Source organism: Uloborus diversus, chromosome 4 (assembly GCF_026930045.1).
Source record: "Uloborus diversus isolate 005 chromosome 4, Udiv.v.3.1, whole genome shotgun sequence".
Taxonomy (NCBI): Eukaryota; Metazoa; Arthropoda; class Arachnida; order Araneae; family Uloboridae; genus Uloborus; species Uloborus diversus.
Genome location: NC_072734.1, coordinates 127,527,684 through 127,549,069, shown reverse-complemented (window position 1 = coordinate 127,549,069; position 21,386 = coordinate 127,527,684). Strand labels below are relative to the sequence as shown.

Below are 21,386 nucleotides of genomic sequence, written 5' to 3'. Positions count from 1 at the left end.
TGAACAGTATATACAGTTGAAGTTTACAAATTTTTGTCCTAAATTGGGGAAGTTTTTAATTTGTGCTATAATTGATTACAAGTTGTGCTGTATTGATTATCCTACACATTTGCCAACAATGCATGAGTTATATAAACTATCTCGTTGCCAGTATTGTAACAAGAAAGAGCATCACTGAACTCAGGATTTTAATCAATAACTTTTTCGTTTCTACAATTTTTGAGATGTGCCAATATTAACATCGGTCAGCGATAGCTTTTCATACATAATAATTATTTGAAATAAAAGTATAAAATTCGTAATTAAAAAAAAATCTTATCGAATGGAAAGTGAACTTTCTCATGTATAACTCAAATACATTTATCTTTACTAAAAAGAAACGTAATGTTTAAACGTATCTGCAAAAAAGAAGAAAAAGACATAGTAGCGTTCTTTTTATGTATTTAATTTCTTACCAATAAAAGACCAACAGCAAAAACCTTTGAGAAAACGTTTTTTTTTACAATTTTTTTAGAATCGAAAATGTACGAAATTGTTTTCTAAGAAGAAAATCTTTAAATTAAAAATATGCTGGTGTTGACAATGGCACCATGTATTGAAAATAAGCGAGAGTGCTCGAGGTCATAGTCCAAAATGGAAGGTGGGAAATCAAACGATCTTATTTTCCAATTTGAACTCTCATGAAAATTTGGGCTAAGTGTATTTTTTTATGAAATTACAAATGATGAAAAATGTATTAAGTACTGTCATATTATGTCATCATTGTACGAAAAAAAAGAAAGTTTTAAGTTTTCATGGAAAATTTTAAACTTTGCTTAAAGACTTAAAATTTATACTATATATATATATATATTAGGGTGGTCCTTATTTTTGAAGTTGTAGATATTTTACACGACGCCCCCTCAAATTGTTCCATTATAAAAAATAAATAATCCATGCAAAATTTTAAGTCAATCAATGAATATGAACACGTGCCCCTAGGGCCCCCTTTTTTGAGTTTCGAAAAAAAAATTGCGGATTTTCTCATTTTTATGTAAAAATATTCCTAGGTTTCATATTTGAAGTATTTTTGAACCTCAATAGATGTTGCTACTTCCAGATCAACCATTCTCTCACTTTCATTCTGTAAAATTTTACATATTACATAGGGTACATGTACACCAATGGCCTTGGGACAGGCATACCGCTATTCGCGCTCGTTTCAAACAAAGCGGCAGGGGAACATTTCTTTCCATCAAGATGGACACAAGGGATTCTGAAGGCCATTTATGAATGGAATAGGCCATTAATGAATGATTTTTGACAACAACAAATTGCCTCCTCCAGGCTTTGGGGGTATTGATTTAGGAAATTTTCTGTGTATGTAATAGGTGTGGCAAAAAGGGTCACTAGGTTTCCATGCAATAAATATAAGTAATGACAATTATATTTTAATTCGCTGTTCTTTAGTTATATACTTAAATGTTTATGCATTCTTATTAATTTAAATTTTGAAAAATCCTCGATTACCCTACCATAAAAATAAACTCGATTTTCAATATCTAAAATATAAATTAAAAAAATTCCAGATCGGAATAATGTAAAAATCTATACTTTAAACTGTCTTCCATTTCAGTACATATATATTTATTATCATCAAATTCTTCTTGCAATTCACAAGATTTAGGAACCGAAATGGGTATCTACCCTAACCTGTTGAACTTTTTTTCTATATCTGGTCTACCACAACGCAAAAAGGCTTGACAACTATTGATATCTGCTCGCATTTCATCAATGTTAGACAAATGCCATATTAGGGACAAAGATGCTGCTCATTTATTAACAGCCTATGTAAATGCAGTAAATTTAAATCCAAATAACCTTATGATCAAGCGTACATTCCTTAAGAGAGCAAGAGAAAATCTTCGAGAGGTAAAATCAGATTACATGAATTTAAATTTAGATTTTTTAGTTATTCCCTGGGATACAAAGCTACACCCAGATGTAACTCGAAAAAAACGCCGATAGGCTTACCATGATGGCTTCAGGTCCCAATGTTGTACAGCTATTCAGAATTTGAGATATTTCTTCAGTTGTATATGATATCTTAGATGATTGCTCTTTATTGCTAACTGTTCAAGCTATGTGTTTTATACAGCGGCTTACAATACGGGCCGTATAAATTGTGCATATAATTTTTTAGAGCAAAAACTGAACGGTGATATATTGCATTTGTATTGCTATCATCATGCACTTGAAATCGTACTGCAGAGTGTCTTTAAAGAAGTTCTTGCCTTTCTTAGTTCTAGACTCGATATTCCATTATTTAAACGCTTCCAAATTCAAAAAGTACACAAACCACTTACATTCTAAAAGAAGAATTTGATGACATATTATTGTTCGTAGAAAGCGGAATTGATAAATATTACCGAGAATTCTCATAACGTGTAATAATATTTCTTGGTGAAGTCCTCCCTCCTACAGGGATATGTTTTCGGCAACCTGGAGCATATCTGTGAGCCAGTTGGGTGGCAAAAGGAATTTATTGTTTGAATATTTATATATTTAGGAAACATGTTAAATTCAACTTACATGAAGAGAATGCCCGTAAATGCTGTTTTATAGTTTTTCGCAGCAACCCATTCTAGGCCTTTTAAATTAATATAAAGTCTAGTGTCTAAAAAACCTGCAGCGTACAAAATGATGACAAACATGCACTTCAACATGCTAAATGATGACAAAAATTAATAAATCACTTATGGTACTTAGGGGATGAAGTAGTAGATTTGTTCGTATTGGATGAAGGAATTAACTTTGAAGATAGGAAAAGACTACTCCAAAAAAATGCTTGCTGAATAGGAAGACGTGTCTGATGACTGTATAAAAACTTTCAGATAACAGTAGATGATTTGGAATACTTTCTTAGTAAAGATCTTCTTCTTTATAGAATCAATTACAAGTCAATAAAACTGTTTGATAAGTTACAAACACCAAAAGATGTTTTCCTATTTGATCCTGATTCATGGCAAAATGAAGGAAGCTATTTAAAGGGAAGAGATATCGTTAAAATGATGAAAGTTGTGAATGTTACAACTGAAAGAGGAGCACAATTAATCGAAGAATTTCACAATCAATTTACCAAATATGAGTCACAAAAGCAATTTAGTATTTTACAGACAGTCCAAGACTATCGGAAAAAAAAATGCACACGATTGAGATACATTGAGAAAAGCGTAAGATTAAGGTAAAGTTTTTAAAGCACTATTTCATTCTTATTCAATGTAAAATCTTTAGACGATGTGAAGTAATTAAAAAGATTAATTTTAGTGCCAACTCGCTGTAAAAATATTTTGCAAACATAGGAGAAACGATGTACGGGGTCTGAAGTAAAAACTCGAAGATTTGTGAGAAAATTATCAAAAGTGTTAAAGTTCAATGCCCTAGGGGCACGTGTTATTATTGACCGATCGAGTTCAAATTTTGCACCGATTACTTTTTATTATAGTGTCACAAAACTAGGGGGCGTCACTTGTTGAATTCCGAAAAAAAAAATTTCCCATATAAATAAGGACCACCCTAATATATATATATATATATATATATATATATATATATATATATATATATATATATATATATATATATATATATATACACAGTCAAACCTCCCTTAACAGATGCTCCCGTTAGTGAACAGTAAATCAGCCCAGTTTCGTTTCATTTTTCTGTGTCTCGTAAGATTTTGCTCAGCACTGCTTTTGTGGCAAGCATTTTTTCTATTCCTTTACGATGTTCAGGGACTAACCAGTACCGATAAGAGGATTAATACCCCTTTTTCTCCGGAAACAGGAGCATTTTAAGTCGAAGCTTATGAAAGTTTTGTTTCCATTTCAAGCACGGAATTCCAGCAAAAAACAGAAGGAATTTTTTTTTTCCTACTTTTACGCAATACCTTGCTTTCTCATTTTACATGGGAGAGGAATTCATTCAAAAAAATACTCTCGTGCAACATAACGATATCTCTTCCCCCCCCCTCCTACTAGATTTTGGGAGACGAGCGTCGATGCGGCGTCCTTATCCTCCAGACGCTTATGAGGAATCGGCACAGTATTGCCAAATTAAGTGAAAAGTAGCCGATTGGGCTGCATTTTGCTACCATCTGAAACAAAAAAAGTTGCTGAAAATCAACGACATTGATTGACTGGTTTTGTTCAGCTAGGGGGGGAAAAATTACAATTGCCTTCCTATTATTTCATTTTCCCGAAAGATTCAGCGGATTAATCTACTTATTGAGTAAGTTCACTTATATTCGCAGTACTCATTTAGAATTTTACATTGTATGTGTAGGTTTAAAATACAAAATTAAAATGTCATTGTAAATCCAGACTCCTCAATAGCGGACACTCCCCGTTAACGGACAAAAACTTTGGTCCTGATGGTGTCCGCTATTGGGAGGTTTGACTGTATGTGTATATATATTGGTTTCATTCGTTAATGGATTGAAAGAAAACGCCCAAAATGAAAGTAAATCTACGCAAACTTTCATAGTCGTTGTTCTTTAAATAGTATGAGGGATTGCATTACCGGAGAAAAAATTTCTATACCGGTATCCGGATTTTTTAAACATGATATCGTAATACCGGTATTTGAAATTTATCAAAACATGCTGGAAAGCATATTGTTTTGTTGCCATATTTCATAATTTCGTACAAAAATTGTATTATTTTTGAAAACGTATAGTGAACAAATATAAAAAGAAGGAACAAATGTCATAACAAAAATACAATAAGAGTAAAACACATAATGCTTCTTCTGAATTGTCTCTAAGCCTGGAACTCCCTTTAGTGCTCAACCTACCAACAGTTGAAAATATTCTTTCCGAATTCACGTAGGTCGGTGGTAATGTTAACAATGCGTGAAACACCTCGTCTAACTGTCTAAAAGTCCTTCATCTTCGAAGATGACAGGCTCTTGCGTGCTATTTTTGAAATAATCCTTTTTTGTGTGTGTGCGTGTGTTTGTATTATTATTAGATTTTTTTTCCTTAGATTTATAGCTAGTTAGAGTTTTTTCCCCAAGAGATTATGCTTTTCCAATATTAAAATCATTAAACTAGTTCCTCCTGTTCGTTTTCGCGTTCTTTTCAAAATTCTTTACTATTTATAATTATAAAATATTTAAAGAAAATATAAGGTATTATTGCAATTGATGGTTGGAATAATGTACTCAGAGAACAAATACATTCGAAATTACACTCGAAATTAACTTTCACAAAAGGGAAAGTGAGTGATCAGGGAAATAGAAAAAATAAAAACATGGTGCACAAAAATGCGATTCATCTCACCATCTAATAATGAAAATATCATTTTCCAATCTTTCCGCTACATTTTCTTTTTAATGTATCAATTCAATTTCTTATCATTTTAATAAGTTAAATTAAAAATACTTTAATTGAAACGGATTTATTATTTTCAACTAATACCAATAATACCAATATTTTACGCAGTAAATACTGAAATTGCAAAGTTGCTCGAAATACCGGTATGCGGTGTACCTGTAAACCGGTATTGCAATCACTAAATAGTATGAATTTAAACTGAAAACAAGCTATTAAATATATTTTTCAAAAAAAGGATATGAAATTTATATTGAAAATACTGCGTGACGTAAAACATTCTTCTGACACTATTCCTGTTGATTCTTATGTAAAATTATTTTCGGAATCCAAATAATAACTACCATTTCCTCCTTCGACCATCTTTTGGAGATAGTTCCCCCCCCCCTTTTTTTCAGTTTTTGATAGTTTTTTAGCTATTAATTTAATTTGAAGGAAAAGAAAACCTTATATTAACGGTTAATATTCTTCTGAAGGGTGAAAAATTCATGAACACAGGAGACGGGAGAAAACTCTGTCAATATTTTGGATCCGGGGATCAATTTACATAAAAAATCCGCAAAAATGGTGTGTTAAGCATTAAAAAAAAACAAAACAAAAAAAAAAAAACACACACACACACACACACACTCTGTAATTTGAAAATAGAAAAAAAAAGGAAAAATTTCGTATATGGGACGTGAAGTTCAAATTTTTGTGACACTTTTCTGAACATTTTAGATTTTTGACTTTATTTCTTTTTTGTCTTCTCTGTACTGGTGGTGTCCCAGGTTTTCCAGAATCCCACAGGCGTTGTTAATGCAACTACTAATCCTCAATCGCCAGTCCCTATAATAACTATCACTAACTAAATATGATCGCGTCATGGAAATATTGAACAAAATATCAAGCGATTACGGTGAAATTAATTGTAACACTTGAAATTAAATGAAACATGACAAATTATTTTCATACATAGAGGGTTAAACACTAACAAAATTTTCTTACTATTTTTGATTTTTATTTATTTATTTATCTTTGGGAAAAAAATTCATTGTTTTACACAGAGATAGTCTATTTTACAAAGCGTGAAACTACTAATTGATATTTTTTGATGGGTGAAAAACACAAATACCATAGTTGAAGGCCATAATAGTTATCTATTCCATTAAAAAATATAAACTAACTTTTAAAGATAAAATAAATATTAGTTAGTAAACTAGTAGGAAAGAAAAGATGAATGCAATATTTTTATTTTCAACATCTAGAATGCTTGATACTTAGAATTCAAACATATATATATATATATATATATATATATATATATATATATATAAAGTAAAATGCAATAATCCACAACTCCAATTGCTCCCCCCCCCTATCCCATCCTACTTTCCACAATGCTAAATTATTTATTTCAATAAAAAGCGGGAAAATACACTTGACTGAGTTTTAGAGGCGTATTTCTGCCTTTCCACATGAAACGTTTGCAAGGGCGTATAAATACATCTGAATGTATATCGTTGGGTGAATGCTACAAGTAGGAAACTATAATTCAATCTTTTGAACTACAGTAGAGAACCAATTATCCGGGAAGTTCGGGACCATCGCTATCCCGGATACCTGAATTTCCTGGTTTTCTGGATCGCTAAAAAGCGCTATTGGCCGATTCTTTGTAAATCTTTAATACATAGTTGTGCATATTAAAATAAGAAGAAAACAGTTCAGAAATGCCTTTAAATACCGAAATATTAAAAAACTAATAAAAAGAAAATTGCATCACCCGCGCCGCAAAGGAGAGGAATATCATCCCGACTGCATTTGTGGGGAGTTGGTGGAAAAGCGCAGTGTTTCTAACTTTGCTTTAAAGCTAAGCTAACCTTAACTTTAATATCATAGTGGTATTACACCAACAATAAAACAAGAGCCTTACTCGTCGAAAAATTTAGAATGCATATTAAAATAAGACGAAAACAGTTCAGAAATGCCTTTAAATACCGAAATATCAAAAAACTAATAGTGAGAGAATAATTTAAACACCAAAAAACTTAAATTATTCATAATACCTGGGACCCTCACATTCTGTTTGAAAAAGAAAAAAAAATCCACCACCTTTCGATGTTTTAAAACGAAAGAAAATGAAGGGAAGGGCAAAAAATAATTTTTTAAACCTAAATGTGCGATTTTTCTACTATAGTGTATGGATAACTAATGCTTTTGTATTTCGTTAATATGAACAGAAATTTGATTTATGAGTTCTTGCAGTCTTATTAGTCTTGCGTTTAATGGATTTCTAGATTTCACGATCAACTACCTACTCGGAAAGTTCGCGAATCTAGTTTTCGGCGTTTCCCGCACTTTCGCGACGTCACTTCGGCTAAACGCCTTAAATTATAGGCCATGCAATAAAATACTGCATTAAATAAGAATTGTTTAGAAATTATTTAGAAATTAATGCGACCCTTTTCAGTTAGAAGAATAAAGGACGAAAATTTCAGAGTTACTACTCATAAAGTATATCCAATTGAAGTTGGTGTTTGCAAACATTTTCCCGAGTTATACTTGGGTAACATGGTTTTATTGAGAAATTACTCATATTCTTTTTTGTATTAAAAAAAATGCTTAGTTTTTCGAAAATTGCCAAAACTGCTTATTTTTAAAAAATAGCGGGAAAATCGGGCAAAAGTTGCCGGTTTTCTGGATTCCCGGTTGTTTGGTTCCCGGATAAAAGGTTTTTTACTGTACTTCGAGGACAACTCAACAAGTTAATGTTTTTATATGATTTTTGGGGAATGGGAGACTTTATTTATACATAAATGTTATCAGAATACCATTGCTAATATTATTTTTCAGTAGTATTTTTGTCGTCTTTCGAGCAAAAATGTTCAATAGACATAAAAAATTCTTTTTTTTTTCGGTTTTGCAGATAGCCAGTTGAGGTACTCAGTCAACGATATACAGTAAAATCAATTTACAACGAACTTAAAGGGACCGAAAATTTTGCTCATTCTGACAAAAGTTTTACTGTAATGGAATTAAAGCAATGCAATGGTAATTAAACAGGGACTGAAAGTTTTTTTTCGTTGAAACAGACATTTCGCTGTATTGAAATTCGTTGTAACGGGATTCCACTGTGTATATGTTTTTCATAAATTTAATTTGGAGTGACATAATGCAGTTTGTGCAAAATGTAGGCCACAGAGAAAAAATAATTTTGTAATTAAAATAAAAATTCAACTGACAATTTTTTCCCCAAGCATCGCGATTTTAAAGCTCTTAAACACCAAAGAGCACTGCTCAAAAAAAATCCTTTTATGCGCACATTTTCTGTTCCGGTGGAACATTGACGTAACTGCGACATTAATTGAAAATGAGTTATTGTCATCACTTTCAAACGGGGTTACTCCATTCGGAGGAACACTGACAGATTTGTTTTTCAACTTTTAGTCACCAGGGCAGTAACTCAACTATGTTTCAAAGTATATTTTATGAGGTAATAAATTAAAATATTTTTGTATATTTGGTTCTCCTGTAAAATTACACTTTTTGCAGTTGTGTCAATGTTCCACCGGAACAACCACATGTTTTTCATTTTGCGTATGACACCAAAAACACTTTTCGGGCGCTCCTTTCAATATTTAAATTAGGCCACAAAACAACTGTTTGTAACATGTATTGCAAAACACAAATGATTTAAATACTTGAATATTTTGTTCAATAAACGCGTTATTTTTTCCTATTCAGAAGCATGCAAACATGCAAATACACAAGATAAATATAAAATGGTCTTGAACGCAAAATAATTTATACATATAATCTCATTTTTTCTTTCCTCCTTATTTTTTCTTCAAGAAATCAACAGATGTTTCCTACAAACATTTCTATCCAGCAAAATAGGAGTTTGTCTCTTATTTAGGGTGGTTGCGTGAGGTCAATATCTTGGGCCAAAGTTTCAAAGAACATCATCTTCTTTTCAGATTAAAATGATTTTTTTTTAATCGGAAGGTGCAGTGTAATCTTATGCAATCTTCATAAAAGAGGGACTGTAAAAATTGACATGAGTCAAATAATATTTTTCAAGAAAACGAAAAAACTTTAAAAACAGTTCTTAGCTCGGCTAAAAGCTTGGATGTAACAGAAATTCATCAGTACGCTTTCGTGAAACCAGGCAATCTTTTTTGCTTGTTGGTGTTAAGAAATAATTTTTAAGCAGTTAAGTACATTTTTATGTTGTGAAAACATATGGATCTACGCTAGCGTTTGTAAACCTTTTTTGTTCCTCCAACTGGTAAGATTTTTGCAAGTCTTTCACGGATCTTTTTTGGAAAAAAAAAAAAAAAAAACACTTTCTAAGTAATATATTAACTACTAAACAAGTAAATCAAGTATTTGCAATAATTTACTTACAACCGCAAAGGCAAATACAAGTTTTCAATAGTTAAAGGCGTTAAAAGCAACTTCGTATGATAATAGATTACAAAGGTTTCAAAATATAAGGTAAATTTACAGTGCAATTACCCAAATCATATGTTAGCTTTAAAGTAGGGAACCTCCATCGCATTAATGTTTGCAAATCGCGATCAGTTTACCAAGAATAATTGGAAGAGAGTTTATTGCCAATACAAGTACGCACTTGAAAGCTAAATTGTGACAAATATTTGCCGACAAGCCGCAGTCAAGATATCTCGTAATTGGAAAATACCGACGACATCGATTAAACAACAGTTCAAATGAAAGCAAATGTAAATAAGTTTTCTAATGAGGTACCTAAACCGCTTCGTGATCCTCCGCATATATTGACACAAGTATCTATTGACATGTCAACAAACCAGTAATACGTGTCAACATAGGGGATTCATTTACCGAGTGGGTTCTTTTATCAATGTTACTAATAGCGATGTAAAATTACTACTGCTTTCGCTCATGATGGCGTTTAAAATACTTGAGATTTTTCGATTACGTAAAAGCAAGAAGGAACAATATTCGAAAAACACTGCAACATTTAAAAATATTAAAATTACATCACTCGCAATATTTTCCAGTGTTTATTTTTATTATTACTTGCAACAAAAGTGTCCCTTAAAGGTTGTTGAATAAAAATATACTCGTTGAGTTCTAAAAAAGTACTTTAAAAAAATAATTAACAAAGATTATTGAACCAGTATATTCATTATCAATCATCTTTATTTTTGTGTGTGTGTGGTACTAAAAAAAAATCTCAAAGAAGGTCTAAAAACACGGCAGGGTCTGAAAAATACGACGATGCTGAATAATATTTATCTTTTTTTATTAAGGTCTATAAAACATGATCCTTTTACCTTTTTATACCTTACTGCTGAAAAAAGCAACTATTTTATTTCGTATTTTCAGTAAGTTACCCCCCATTAGCCAGGGCTAAGGCAGAAATACATGAAATACAACCGCCAGCTCAGTCATTTCCAGCCGAGGACTACTACGAAATTACAGTCCTCGGCTGGAAATGACTGAGCTGGCAGTTGTATTTCATGTATTTTGTTTCGTATTCGTTCTTTTAGAGATATTGGCAATAATTATTCACGAAGCCGCAAACTAGTATCATCAAGCTGTATACGATTTGATATTCTTCTCCATTTTCTGTGACTTATATTAAATTTAATACTTTATCTTTAATTACAATTGACACTTACATTTTGTTTTAACTTCTGACTATTTGGTTGTTGAATTGTACAATTATAGGTGTAACCATTTCTTTGGTTCGACAATAATTTGCGTTAAAGTGACTAAACAATTTGATGCTTCCTGATAAATTAGTTTCCGGAAAAAAATCTTAATCATAAAACACAATATGGAGGCAATGGTTACTGAAATGTAAAGTACTTTTTGAATGCCTTGAACGACTCCAGAAACCCATCAGCAACCACCCCAGATAAAAATGTGACCTCTCGAACTCAGATTAGAATTTGAGTCTTAATGACTCAGACATTAAACATTCCAAAACGTGCTGTTCAAAAGATTGTGCGGAACAATTTGCAGTTGCTAATAGTAACCGAAACTGGTGTCTAGTCTCTTAACAGATTTAAAGGTGTCAACAAATTATTCTCCAGTCACCCAGTCCCAACGTGACTCTAATCAGTGTCTTCTTTGATCTCTCAACTAAAGAATAACATAGCATGAGTGATAGAAATCAAGTTTCTTTTGGTACGCTACCGTCCCTAGTAGCTAATTATATGTCGAAGACCACACGTTCTAGAAGTATAATGCTGCATTTCAACCGTAAATCACGTGCTTTAAGATTACATTTGTTTCATGTTCTATTTAGAGTGTTTTGCGAACAACCCCGTATTAATTTCGTTCAAGTCCTTACTTGGGTAGCATCCTATGCAGTAAGGCTTCTGTTTTCTTCTTTTCTTCGACCAGAGCCACGGTTCTTTCGTCCACCAGTTCTTCGAGGTTATAGGCGTATTTTTCCATCATCGCCATCATGTGGTCCACGATGTTTGATTTCCTATTAAGAAAAAAAATCGATATTGTTAACCAGGGAAACGTAGTACGAAGGTATTAATAGGAACTTTATGTACGTTGGCTCAAAATTTACGTCCAACCGGAACGTCTGTGTCTGTCAGATCAGAAAGAGTTGTTAGATATATGCGGGAATTGGGGAAGTGTGGGGGGGGGAGGTCGTAAATGAAAAAGTGACACTGCAAACACTTACCATGACCATCAAACGAAGAAACGGTTAAAGTTGCCTTTATTTTACAAAAAAAAATTTATAATTGAAGAACAAAATGCAAATAAAAGAGTTCAAAACCAATAACAAGTGCTCAAAATGCACCATGCTTGCTTCACATCAACTCCTCACGGAATCGCAAAACTCCAGGTCAATCCAAGGAATCATGGAACTCAACAAAATTCTGACACATGCTGCTGCTTTAGCGAGATTCAGGGCCAATGGAACACGTGTCTTGAACGTGTGAACGGAAGAAGAAATCTATAAGGGCTTGGCGGTCAAGTTCTGGAAAGGCACAAGCACGTGCCAGAGCTTATCCCCTTCTAGCAGGCTTCACTTACGTTTCTAAACCCCCAGTTCTTATGTAGTTCTTACTTATCATGACCCTCACTCCCCTCTTGCATCCCAAAAGACACAAAAATATATCTCAATCTTGTTGTACTCGGCTCAAGAAGAGAGGCTGAGGTTATTAGAACCAAAGGACTCAGAACAATCGAGCGGTATTCTAACGCCACACTAGTCCTTAGAGGACGGTCTTGAGTCCACATCATTCTACCAGACAATTCAACCAAGCAACTAAGCTATGGAGCAGGTAACATAGCTTCAAATTTCACGTGCGAGTTGAAAGCAATTCAACAGGCCTTTAGGGAATTCAACAATTTGGATGATTTAAATGAAGGTGATGGACTAGTAGCGTATTGTGATTTCAAAGCTGCTCTGGAAGCAATTACGCATGGGAATTCAAGAATCAAGCAGGAAATCAAGATTGAAAACTTTGATCCAAAGAGGAAAACATGCACCATGCAATGGATGCCTGCACATGTGAGGGTCGATGGCGATGAGGCAGTTGATAAACTGGCTAAATAGGCAAGGGATTTTAACAATGATACCAAAAACTCTGGTCACATAAGCTGACGCAAATGCCGTTGTCCGATATCGTCTCAAAGAGAAAAGCCATTAAAGTAGATCATCAAATATGCGAGATAGATGTCAATGGAGATATCGCAAAGACAATTACCAGATTGAGAACATATATGACCCTTCAATGGTTAAATATTCTCAAATTTATAATGTTACTTAAAATTTGAATTAAAACAAAACTATGTCAAATTCCTGAATAGGTCTACACGTTTGTTTTCCCAGAGGATGATAGAATTTTGTGGCAGATTTCATTCCAATCCGTCAAGATGTCTGGTTTCATACAGCGATCATACACGCACACATGGGCTTCCGTAGCTCTGAGGAAGAAGCTTTGTTTTGAATGTCGGAGGTCGTGGGTTCGATTCCCTACCGGAGTACTGGGTGTGATTCAGCTCTCTTTGTGATGTAAATCTTTCTTGTGTTGGGTTATATGTCGATAAAGAAGTCCAATCTCTCGAGGCAATTGAACCTCATACTTTCATAGTCATTTACTATAATACAACAATATATATACTTGCACACAAGAGAACCATTTATATGTTTAGGCAAGGCAGCGTTACCACGTGCAGTTAATGCGATTTCAGATAGTTAAAGGTCTACTAAAAGAAAGTTTAAAATGTCAGGTTCGTGACTATGAAGAACTAAACATGAAAAATGGTATTACACTGCATTCGCTCATTTAAAATTCAGAAAAACACACACATTTATTCAATTAATTACCATGTTTGTTGCAAATACGAAGGCTCAATGTCGTTAAGGCATTAACCCCAATAACAACCATATTACGTCTAACAAGAAAGAAACAATCACAGAAGAGCGTAGATTGTGCTTAAGAAAACTGTTTCAAATCACGTTCAGAAGAGAAATTTAAAGACAAATTTTTTTTTTTAATTTTGTGAAAAAAAAAGCTTCATTATACGGTAAAGCAAGATAACGTCTTTGCAATAAGACAACGTTAAGGATGACAAATGAGTAGATTTAAACATGAACATCAAGTATGACGGGATTAATAAATCTGAGGTGAATTCCAGCGTACACTACTAGAAGTAATTAACGCGTAGATTTCATTCCTGATTGCAACTTTCAGGAACTTGGATGACAATTTGACATTTCATTTTTATATAATATACACATAAATTACAGGAAAGAACGTGTAGATTTATATAATTTACCAGGATATATTTTTGTTGGTAATTAATAGCTAAGTTCAATTAATGATGGGAGATATTAAGTTATCCCTAAAAAGCTTTAATATTACATTCAGAGTGCAATTAATTGCATATATTCTGGGATATAGTTTGTTAATAGGCCTTAATAAGTAAAAGGCTATCAATTCATACCGTATGAATATTGTCTTGTTAATGTATGTTTTTTCACCTATAACTTCTTACTGGATGGACCAATTTTGATTCTTCGTTTCTTAATCGATAGATGGTTGTCTAACTTCAGTTTTCTACTTTCGTTTAATTTGTTTTACTAAGAACTTATTTTCCACCTATATCGATAGGTGGAAAATAAGTAACTTTCACCCAAATTGGAAAGGTTACCAAAATATTTTCTTACTAAATAAATTATTGCAAAATATGAAATACTCATTGTTAAAGAGTTGATGGCTGTAAAGCAGAAATAATTTCATTAATAAAACGTGGTGTTTTAAGGTAGGCAAACACTCTAAAACAAATTTCTTCAATATTCATTGCACCTTTCTAAAACTTTATACATTTATTAAATATGACGTAAAGAATGCATTTTGACTACTCATTGGTTGAAAAAAAAAATCTATAGGTTGTTTTTAATTAAAAAAAAAGCCATATTTTTAGCAAAAAAATACTACCATTTCCTTAACACTTCCAGTGCATTCATTTTTGCATATTTTTTAAACTTTTTATATTTATTTCTTAGTTATATACCAGAGAGGTATATGACTCTCCAATTTGGAAATAATTAACTAAAAACAGGTTTTATGCATAAATGTTTGAAAAATTCTCCCGAAAAACGTGCTTTTTGCCCTCTTTGTTTAATTAATCATTTTTTCAAAAGTATCCATTGCATGTACATTTTTTTTTTTTTTTTGAGGTTTATATCACAGCAATATAATCAATCAATTACCATTTTTAAATCTTTAAGAGTTAATACTTTTTTCGCTAGAGCTGTTGGCGTAAATAAAAACTTTGAAAACGTGGTTATGAGAAAATGAAGGAAGAAAAAGTAAATTTCAGTTATTAGAAGTGCATTTGAGTTTAGTAAAATTCTTCTAGTTTTCTCAATAATTCAGTGATTTTAAAAAAGATTGCGGATTTAGAAAGAAGAACACTGGGGCTCTCTAAAATTCTCAAATTCTCAAAACCGGTTATTTTCGAAAATTAGGGTTTACGCCTATCTTAAAAAGTTTTTATATGAAAATTATTGAACACACTTTTCTTTTCAAACTAATATAATCTTTTTTTTTCTTTTTAATTGAGCTGTGTATATTGGTCCTCGCCATTTGCAAAACTGGTGCTTAAAAATCCAACCGACAATGCCTGTACTTACATGCCTTCTCTCATTTTACGCAGGCGTTGCTTCAGATGCTGGAAATCCGGCCTGCTTTCCGGCCTCTCGTGCCATGAATCCTGCATAACTTCAACGATGTAGTCCTGACACTGAACATCACTCAGGGGTGGACGGAAGGGCTCGGTATCCTCCCCAGGAATTTGCTTTACGTGCTGCACGATTTCTGAAACACAAGAGGGAAATATATTTTATTCATTTCACCTTGTCCCGTAACATTTTTGGGCCGTTCACGAAGCTTTACAGGTATACAGTAGAACACCGAAAATCCGAAGGTCGAAACGTGAAAAATCCGAACGCGTTCCCATGAAGTTTTTATTAATTTTCCATTTTGTTCATTAATTAAAAATAATTTTTGGTAAATTTTGTTCAAAAATGCTATTACATCTTGTAGCTATATATACTGTATTGTAAATTAACATATTTATGGTATAACCACTTCATTTGTTTAAATGGCCTACTACTTCTCTACACGGCATTTTCTTAGCTGTTTTCAGAAATCCGAACAATTTGAAAATGCGAACTATTTATGGCCCCAATAAAATCGGAATTTCGACGTTTCTACTGCATAACACTATTATAACAGACTTTTAGAATTATTTCATTATTTCTTACGAATATCTCACCAGATTAGAAATTTTCCCGAGAAATCAAAGTTTTCCCTTGATTATTGTCTTTTTATCTCATTTATTAAATTCCTTACCCAATTGGAAAAATCCCCCTTTTTTTTTTTTACAATTTAATTAATATTTTCTTAGAGTAAAATTTTCTTTAGTAGGGTATCTCACACGCTTTTTACCCTGCTTACATATAAAAGTTTTAAAAAAAAACATGAAAGAAATCTTATTGTATTGTATGAGACCCCAAGTCTGGAATTCCGAAATCTGAAAGACCCGAAATCCGGAACTTTCTCCTTTAAATATTAAAAAACAAAAAAAATAAAATAAAACAAAAACAAAAGAAATAAAAATCCCCTTTTTTAGTTTTAAAAATTCAAAAAAAATTTGTTCAAAGCACAGCACTTTCAGTTCAGTTTTTTATTTTTTATTTTACGAAGTTATTTCAATGCCACATGTTATGCGTAAATAAGCGCTTTGATGCAGTTGTGCAGAAATCTTTTAACATCCACTTTCGATTAGCGATTCTTATTTTTTCTTCTCATTTGTATGCAATACAAAGCCCATTGAACAAAATTACAAAACTATTTTTTCTAAAAATATGGTTTATTTATGATATCTATCGGCACATTGCATAACAATAAAAGCAAGATCTGCGGACTACTCGACGATGCAAATTATCTCCGACTTTTGTTTCAGCATGATGAAGTATATATTCATTCAGATTGAACAAAAATTCAAAGAAATTAAGCGCGAACATTTTCAAAACCAGGAAACACTTGACAAATACCGCACGACAGGAAAGTTTTCCATATTTTTCGAGTCAGAATCCAAAAGCCGAGAAAATTCCGAAACTCAAAAAGGCCGTGAACCCTAGCATTCCCGATTTGGGAGTCCCATACTGTATTGCAAAAATATCTCTAAAAACAAAAACAAGTGAAAAAAAAATGGATTCAATAAATGCTGGAAAAAAAAAAAAAACGTGAAAGTAGGGTGTTAAAATTTAGAAATAAGTTTCTTTCGGGCTATAAATAAAACAATTGGTTTGTTTCCGAAATTTTAAAAGTATTTTTTTTCGAAAGAGCATGCTTAAAAACATAAGATTTAATCATTTTTGACACGTTTAATATTTTTTAACAATTATTTTAATCTGTGCGCAGATGCAATTTCCTTTTTTACGCATCTGCACATGACATAACAAGTGATGAAATGCCACTTAGTGACGCCATTAGTGCGGAGCACAATATATTTAGTTCGCTTCTTTACTCACGTGTACTGGCAACGACATGGTTGATAGCAAGCGTAGAGCGCAACATTAAATTAGCTTCTTAATTATCATATCGTGGAAGCGCGGTAGATAGCAAGCGTAGAGCGCATATGCATAAAAGAAAATAATGATTAGCATCCGGTAATACAGATTATATGGCCGAAATCCACCAGTACGTTTATTAAAAAGATTATTAAAAGCGCATAACATTATGTATTTTTATCTCTTATCAATCTTAAACGATGGGGTTTAGTAATCTGGAAACTTCGTTTTTGATGAAATTTTGCAGTTTAAATTTACCTATGTAGGAGTTTTTCCAGAAAAAACATAAATTTACACACCAAAAAAAAAAAAAAAAAAAAAAAAACTTTTCTTTTTAAATGTAAAGTCTGCTTGAGTCCCTGAAAACAATATGAATAAAATTAGATCGCAGGAAATTTGTAACTATGACAACAAAAATTTTGCTCTCTAAATGAATATAAAAACAACCGTCGTCATGGCAATCTGAAAAATCAGAGCAACATCAACTTTGGTCAAGTGAGGATAATTCGTAATTGCTCAATAAAAATATTCATCGCAATAGATATCCTTCATTATTAGTAATGTCACTAGTAGCTTCCTTTCATTAGTTGAGTTTAAATCATAGGGGACTCTTTCTCAATCGTTGGATTATACTTCACTTTTAACGTCAAATCTTTACCTAATTAATATTCTTACTTTTCATTGGATCGATGATTAAGTGAGACCACAATCACCTGCTCATTACACTGTTTATATAAGAGCTGACGTGACTAGTAGGAAAAACCTGAGGCCTAAACTTTTTTAGTCATGTAATGTTTTCTTTAAACGTTTTTATCTCTAAACATGCAAATTACTGATGAAATCATATTAATGAACTGTATAATGGTTGAAAAGTTGAAGTTACAGTAATGAAAATAACTAAAGTTATGGCTTACATTCCAGCACGTATTTATGTTTTTTTAGGCTCAAAAGCTTTAACAGGATGAGTAATTTTTGTTTTTAAATGCTTTGGAAGGAGGAAAATAAAATAATTACAACGTCTTAAAATGATTTTACATCTTGGATTTAAAAAAAAAAAGTTATGTCGTATAGAGCAATTTATTTTAAACGCTTTTAGCTTTTTAAGTCCTTTGAAAAATGTGCGATTTTAATTTTATATAACAACATATTTAATGCTTTAAATAGGGGGATATTTACAGGTTTGAGGGCCCGTCGCGTCGTACTGCATTTTTGCGGATCCCTTTGTCTGACACAGTATGGGGTCGTTTCCAAAATTTTAAAAGTATTTTTTTCTGAAAGAGCATGCTTAAAAACATAGGATCTGACCATTTTTTAAATAATTTGTTTAAGTTTAATATTTAAAAAAAATTACTTAAATCGGCGCGCTTTCAAATGTTTATGCTTCTGTCCGATGACATCACAAATGATGAAATGCCATTCTGTGTTGCCGTTCACAGAGAAAAATATTTAATTCGCTTCTTTCCTCACGTGTATTGGCAACGATATGGTTGATAGCAAGCGTAGAGCGCAATTTTAATCCGCTTCTTGATTATCATAACGTGGAATCGCGGTAGAAAGATGCGGCAAAGTGCATCATTTGTGACGTCGTCAAGATCACGCCTTGTTTCAAAAATCGGACATTTAAAAAAATAATTAAAAAATAACTGTTGGGAAAATGAAAGTATTTTCTGAGTCCATGTTATTCTTTTTGCTTATTCTATCCATTTCAGTGACAAAAAGTACTACTTTTGACTGAAGGAAGCAACCCCATTATGTAAAACATTTTCACGCATATTTGAATCCTTTTGAGGCTTCGTCCTTACAGCAATGAGAACCCCTCCCCGTTGCTACATTTGCGACATGAGAAAACCGCCACTGTTCAAACAATAGATTTCTTTTCGAGGTCTTTTTGTCGAAAAAAATTCAAATTTTTTAAAACACTTGTTACCATTAAAAATGCGTAAGAATTTATTGCTGTTTGGTTCTATACTGAAAAAAAAGGAAGAAACTGAACAAGAGTGGGAACTAAAAGTACTTGTTTTTATTAATTTGGCAACAAAGAACTGAACTAGTTTTGTCTTATCACTGATACGACGCAAAAAATCACGCCCGTAGTGAAATTTATAGAAAACGAGTTGTTACCTTCAGAGACATTTTCAACGCCTCTAAAATCTAATTGCAGGCATTGAAAATCGTAAATGTGCCTCAACATTTGTTAAAGCGCATGTTCACGCGTTGTATTTTAAATAAAAATGTATAGTCGTAGAAGATTAAAAAAAATAAAAATAAAAAAGGTGATCGGAGTTTTAAAAATGATACAGTTGAAAGGTTTGTTGTTTTTAAAAAAATACAACATGTTGAACATTCTGGATGCTGAAAACCAAAAGAGAACATATCGCACCCCGGCAAGGAAACTGACACAACTCAAAAAAAAAAAAAGATAAAATCAAGGCTTTACGCAACAGTCGTTTTAAGGAATTTAGTCTTACCTTATTACCCCGCATTATCCGGCATGCCGGAAAAAAGCGAAGTTGGCCAGCACGCCGGGAAATTCCAATTTTCGGGCATGCCGGATAATTTGAGGTTTATTTTGCAACAAAACAAAATTAATTTTCCCCATTCAGTTCCAATCAGAAAGCAAACCAACGTAAGGAAAAAAATAAATAAATCCCGAAGGTAACCTTCTTTAAAAAACAAAATGTATATTGCATATAATATGTGCTTGTTATTTGTAAAAAAAATCCGGAAACGTTTCTGAGCATGTCGTGCAGCTGCGGTTCATGAAAGTTTCAAAACCGTTTCTGAGTATTTCGGAATTCTCTTTCTATATGTCTTGAAACGTGTTTGAGTATTTTGGAATCCTCTTTCTGTAATTTCCAGAAATGTTTCTGAGTATTTTGGAAATCTCTTTCTGTAATTTTCACAAATGTTTCTGAGTATTTTGGAAATCTCTTTCTGAAATTTTCAAAAACGTTTCTGAGTATTTTGGAATCCTCTTTCCGTAATTTCCAGAAATATTTCTGAGTATTCTGTGCAGCTGTGGTTCATGAAAGTTTCGAAAACGCTTCCGAGTATTTCAGAATTCTACAAACAATTTTCAAAAACGTTTCGGGGAATTTCGGAATCCTTTTTCCGTGATTTTTTCTAAAATATAATTCTTTACTATAGTATCGCATACCATATCAGTTTCAATTCTTTCATATCTAAGAGCAATAATACAAGCAATTTTAGAATCATTCATGGAATTTTTTTTTTTTAATTTCTAATGACAAATAGCATGGTTAACAGCATAACATATGCACAGTTATAAATTTTTGAAAAATTATGAAATAATCTAGTAGTTTCATTCCTAATCACAAAATCGTCGGGGGATTGGAGGGAGGAACTTTCTGAAAAGTGGGGATTGTTTTGTTAAACAATCTTAAACTTCAATTTTTTTCTCAATATCTTCAGCACAAAACTGAATGTTTTCCTGGCATTCTCTGGGTTCACTGATCATTGTGGAAGGCCCGATGAATCAATACAAGTACGCATCTGTCCTTGCGGACCATACGTCATTATTAATGGATTTGATTATATGCCTATAAAAAAACAATCCGGAAACAATTATCGTTACTGCGATTTGTTCATATTTTTTTTAAATAAATTATTTTAGGAACCTAGCCGCAAGCTAAGTTCGAGTAGATTAGAATACTATTTTGCGACACTTCTACATCACAACCGCGATCACATGAGCGAAAATCTCGATCTCGCAAGCTGACGAGCTTGGAATGACCGCCCTGGACGGAGCTACTTGTTAAATATTACTTTTGAAATAAAATATAGAGCTGTCTCGTGCAGGACTAATATTTATTTTCTGTGAAATGGTCCACTATTTCCTTCATTGGCTGTTGTGACACCATCATTAGATTTTTATAATATGGAAAGAAATATTAGTTCTTAAACGTCTAT

The 21,386-nt window shown here is 32.6% G+C and overlaps 1 protein-coding gene across 1 annotated transcript in view; it reads right to left on the bottom strand.

Moving 5' to 3' along the window:
* LOC129220206 (receptor-type guanylate cyclase Gyc76C-like) overlaps positions 1–21,386 on the bottom strand; it is a 317,828-nt gene that overhangs the window by 25,630 nt on the left and 270,812 nt on the right. Inside the window, exons 16-17 of the mRNA XM_054854570.1 lie at positions 15,513–15,696; positions 11,697–11,837 (exon numbers count right to left, since the gene is read on the bottom strand). Of these exons, the coding sequence (XP_054710545.1) occupies positions 11,697–11,837; positions 15,513–15,696 (325 nt within the window). The remainder of the gene's footprint in view (positions 1–11,696; positions 11,838–15,512; positions 15,697–21,386) is intronic.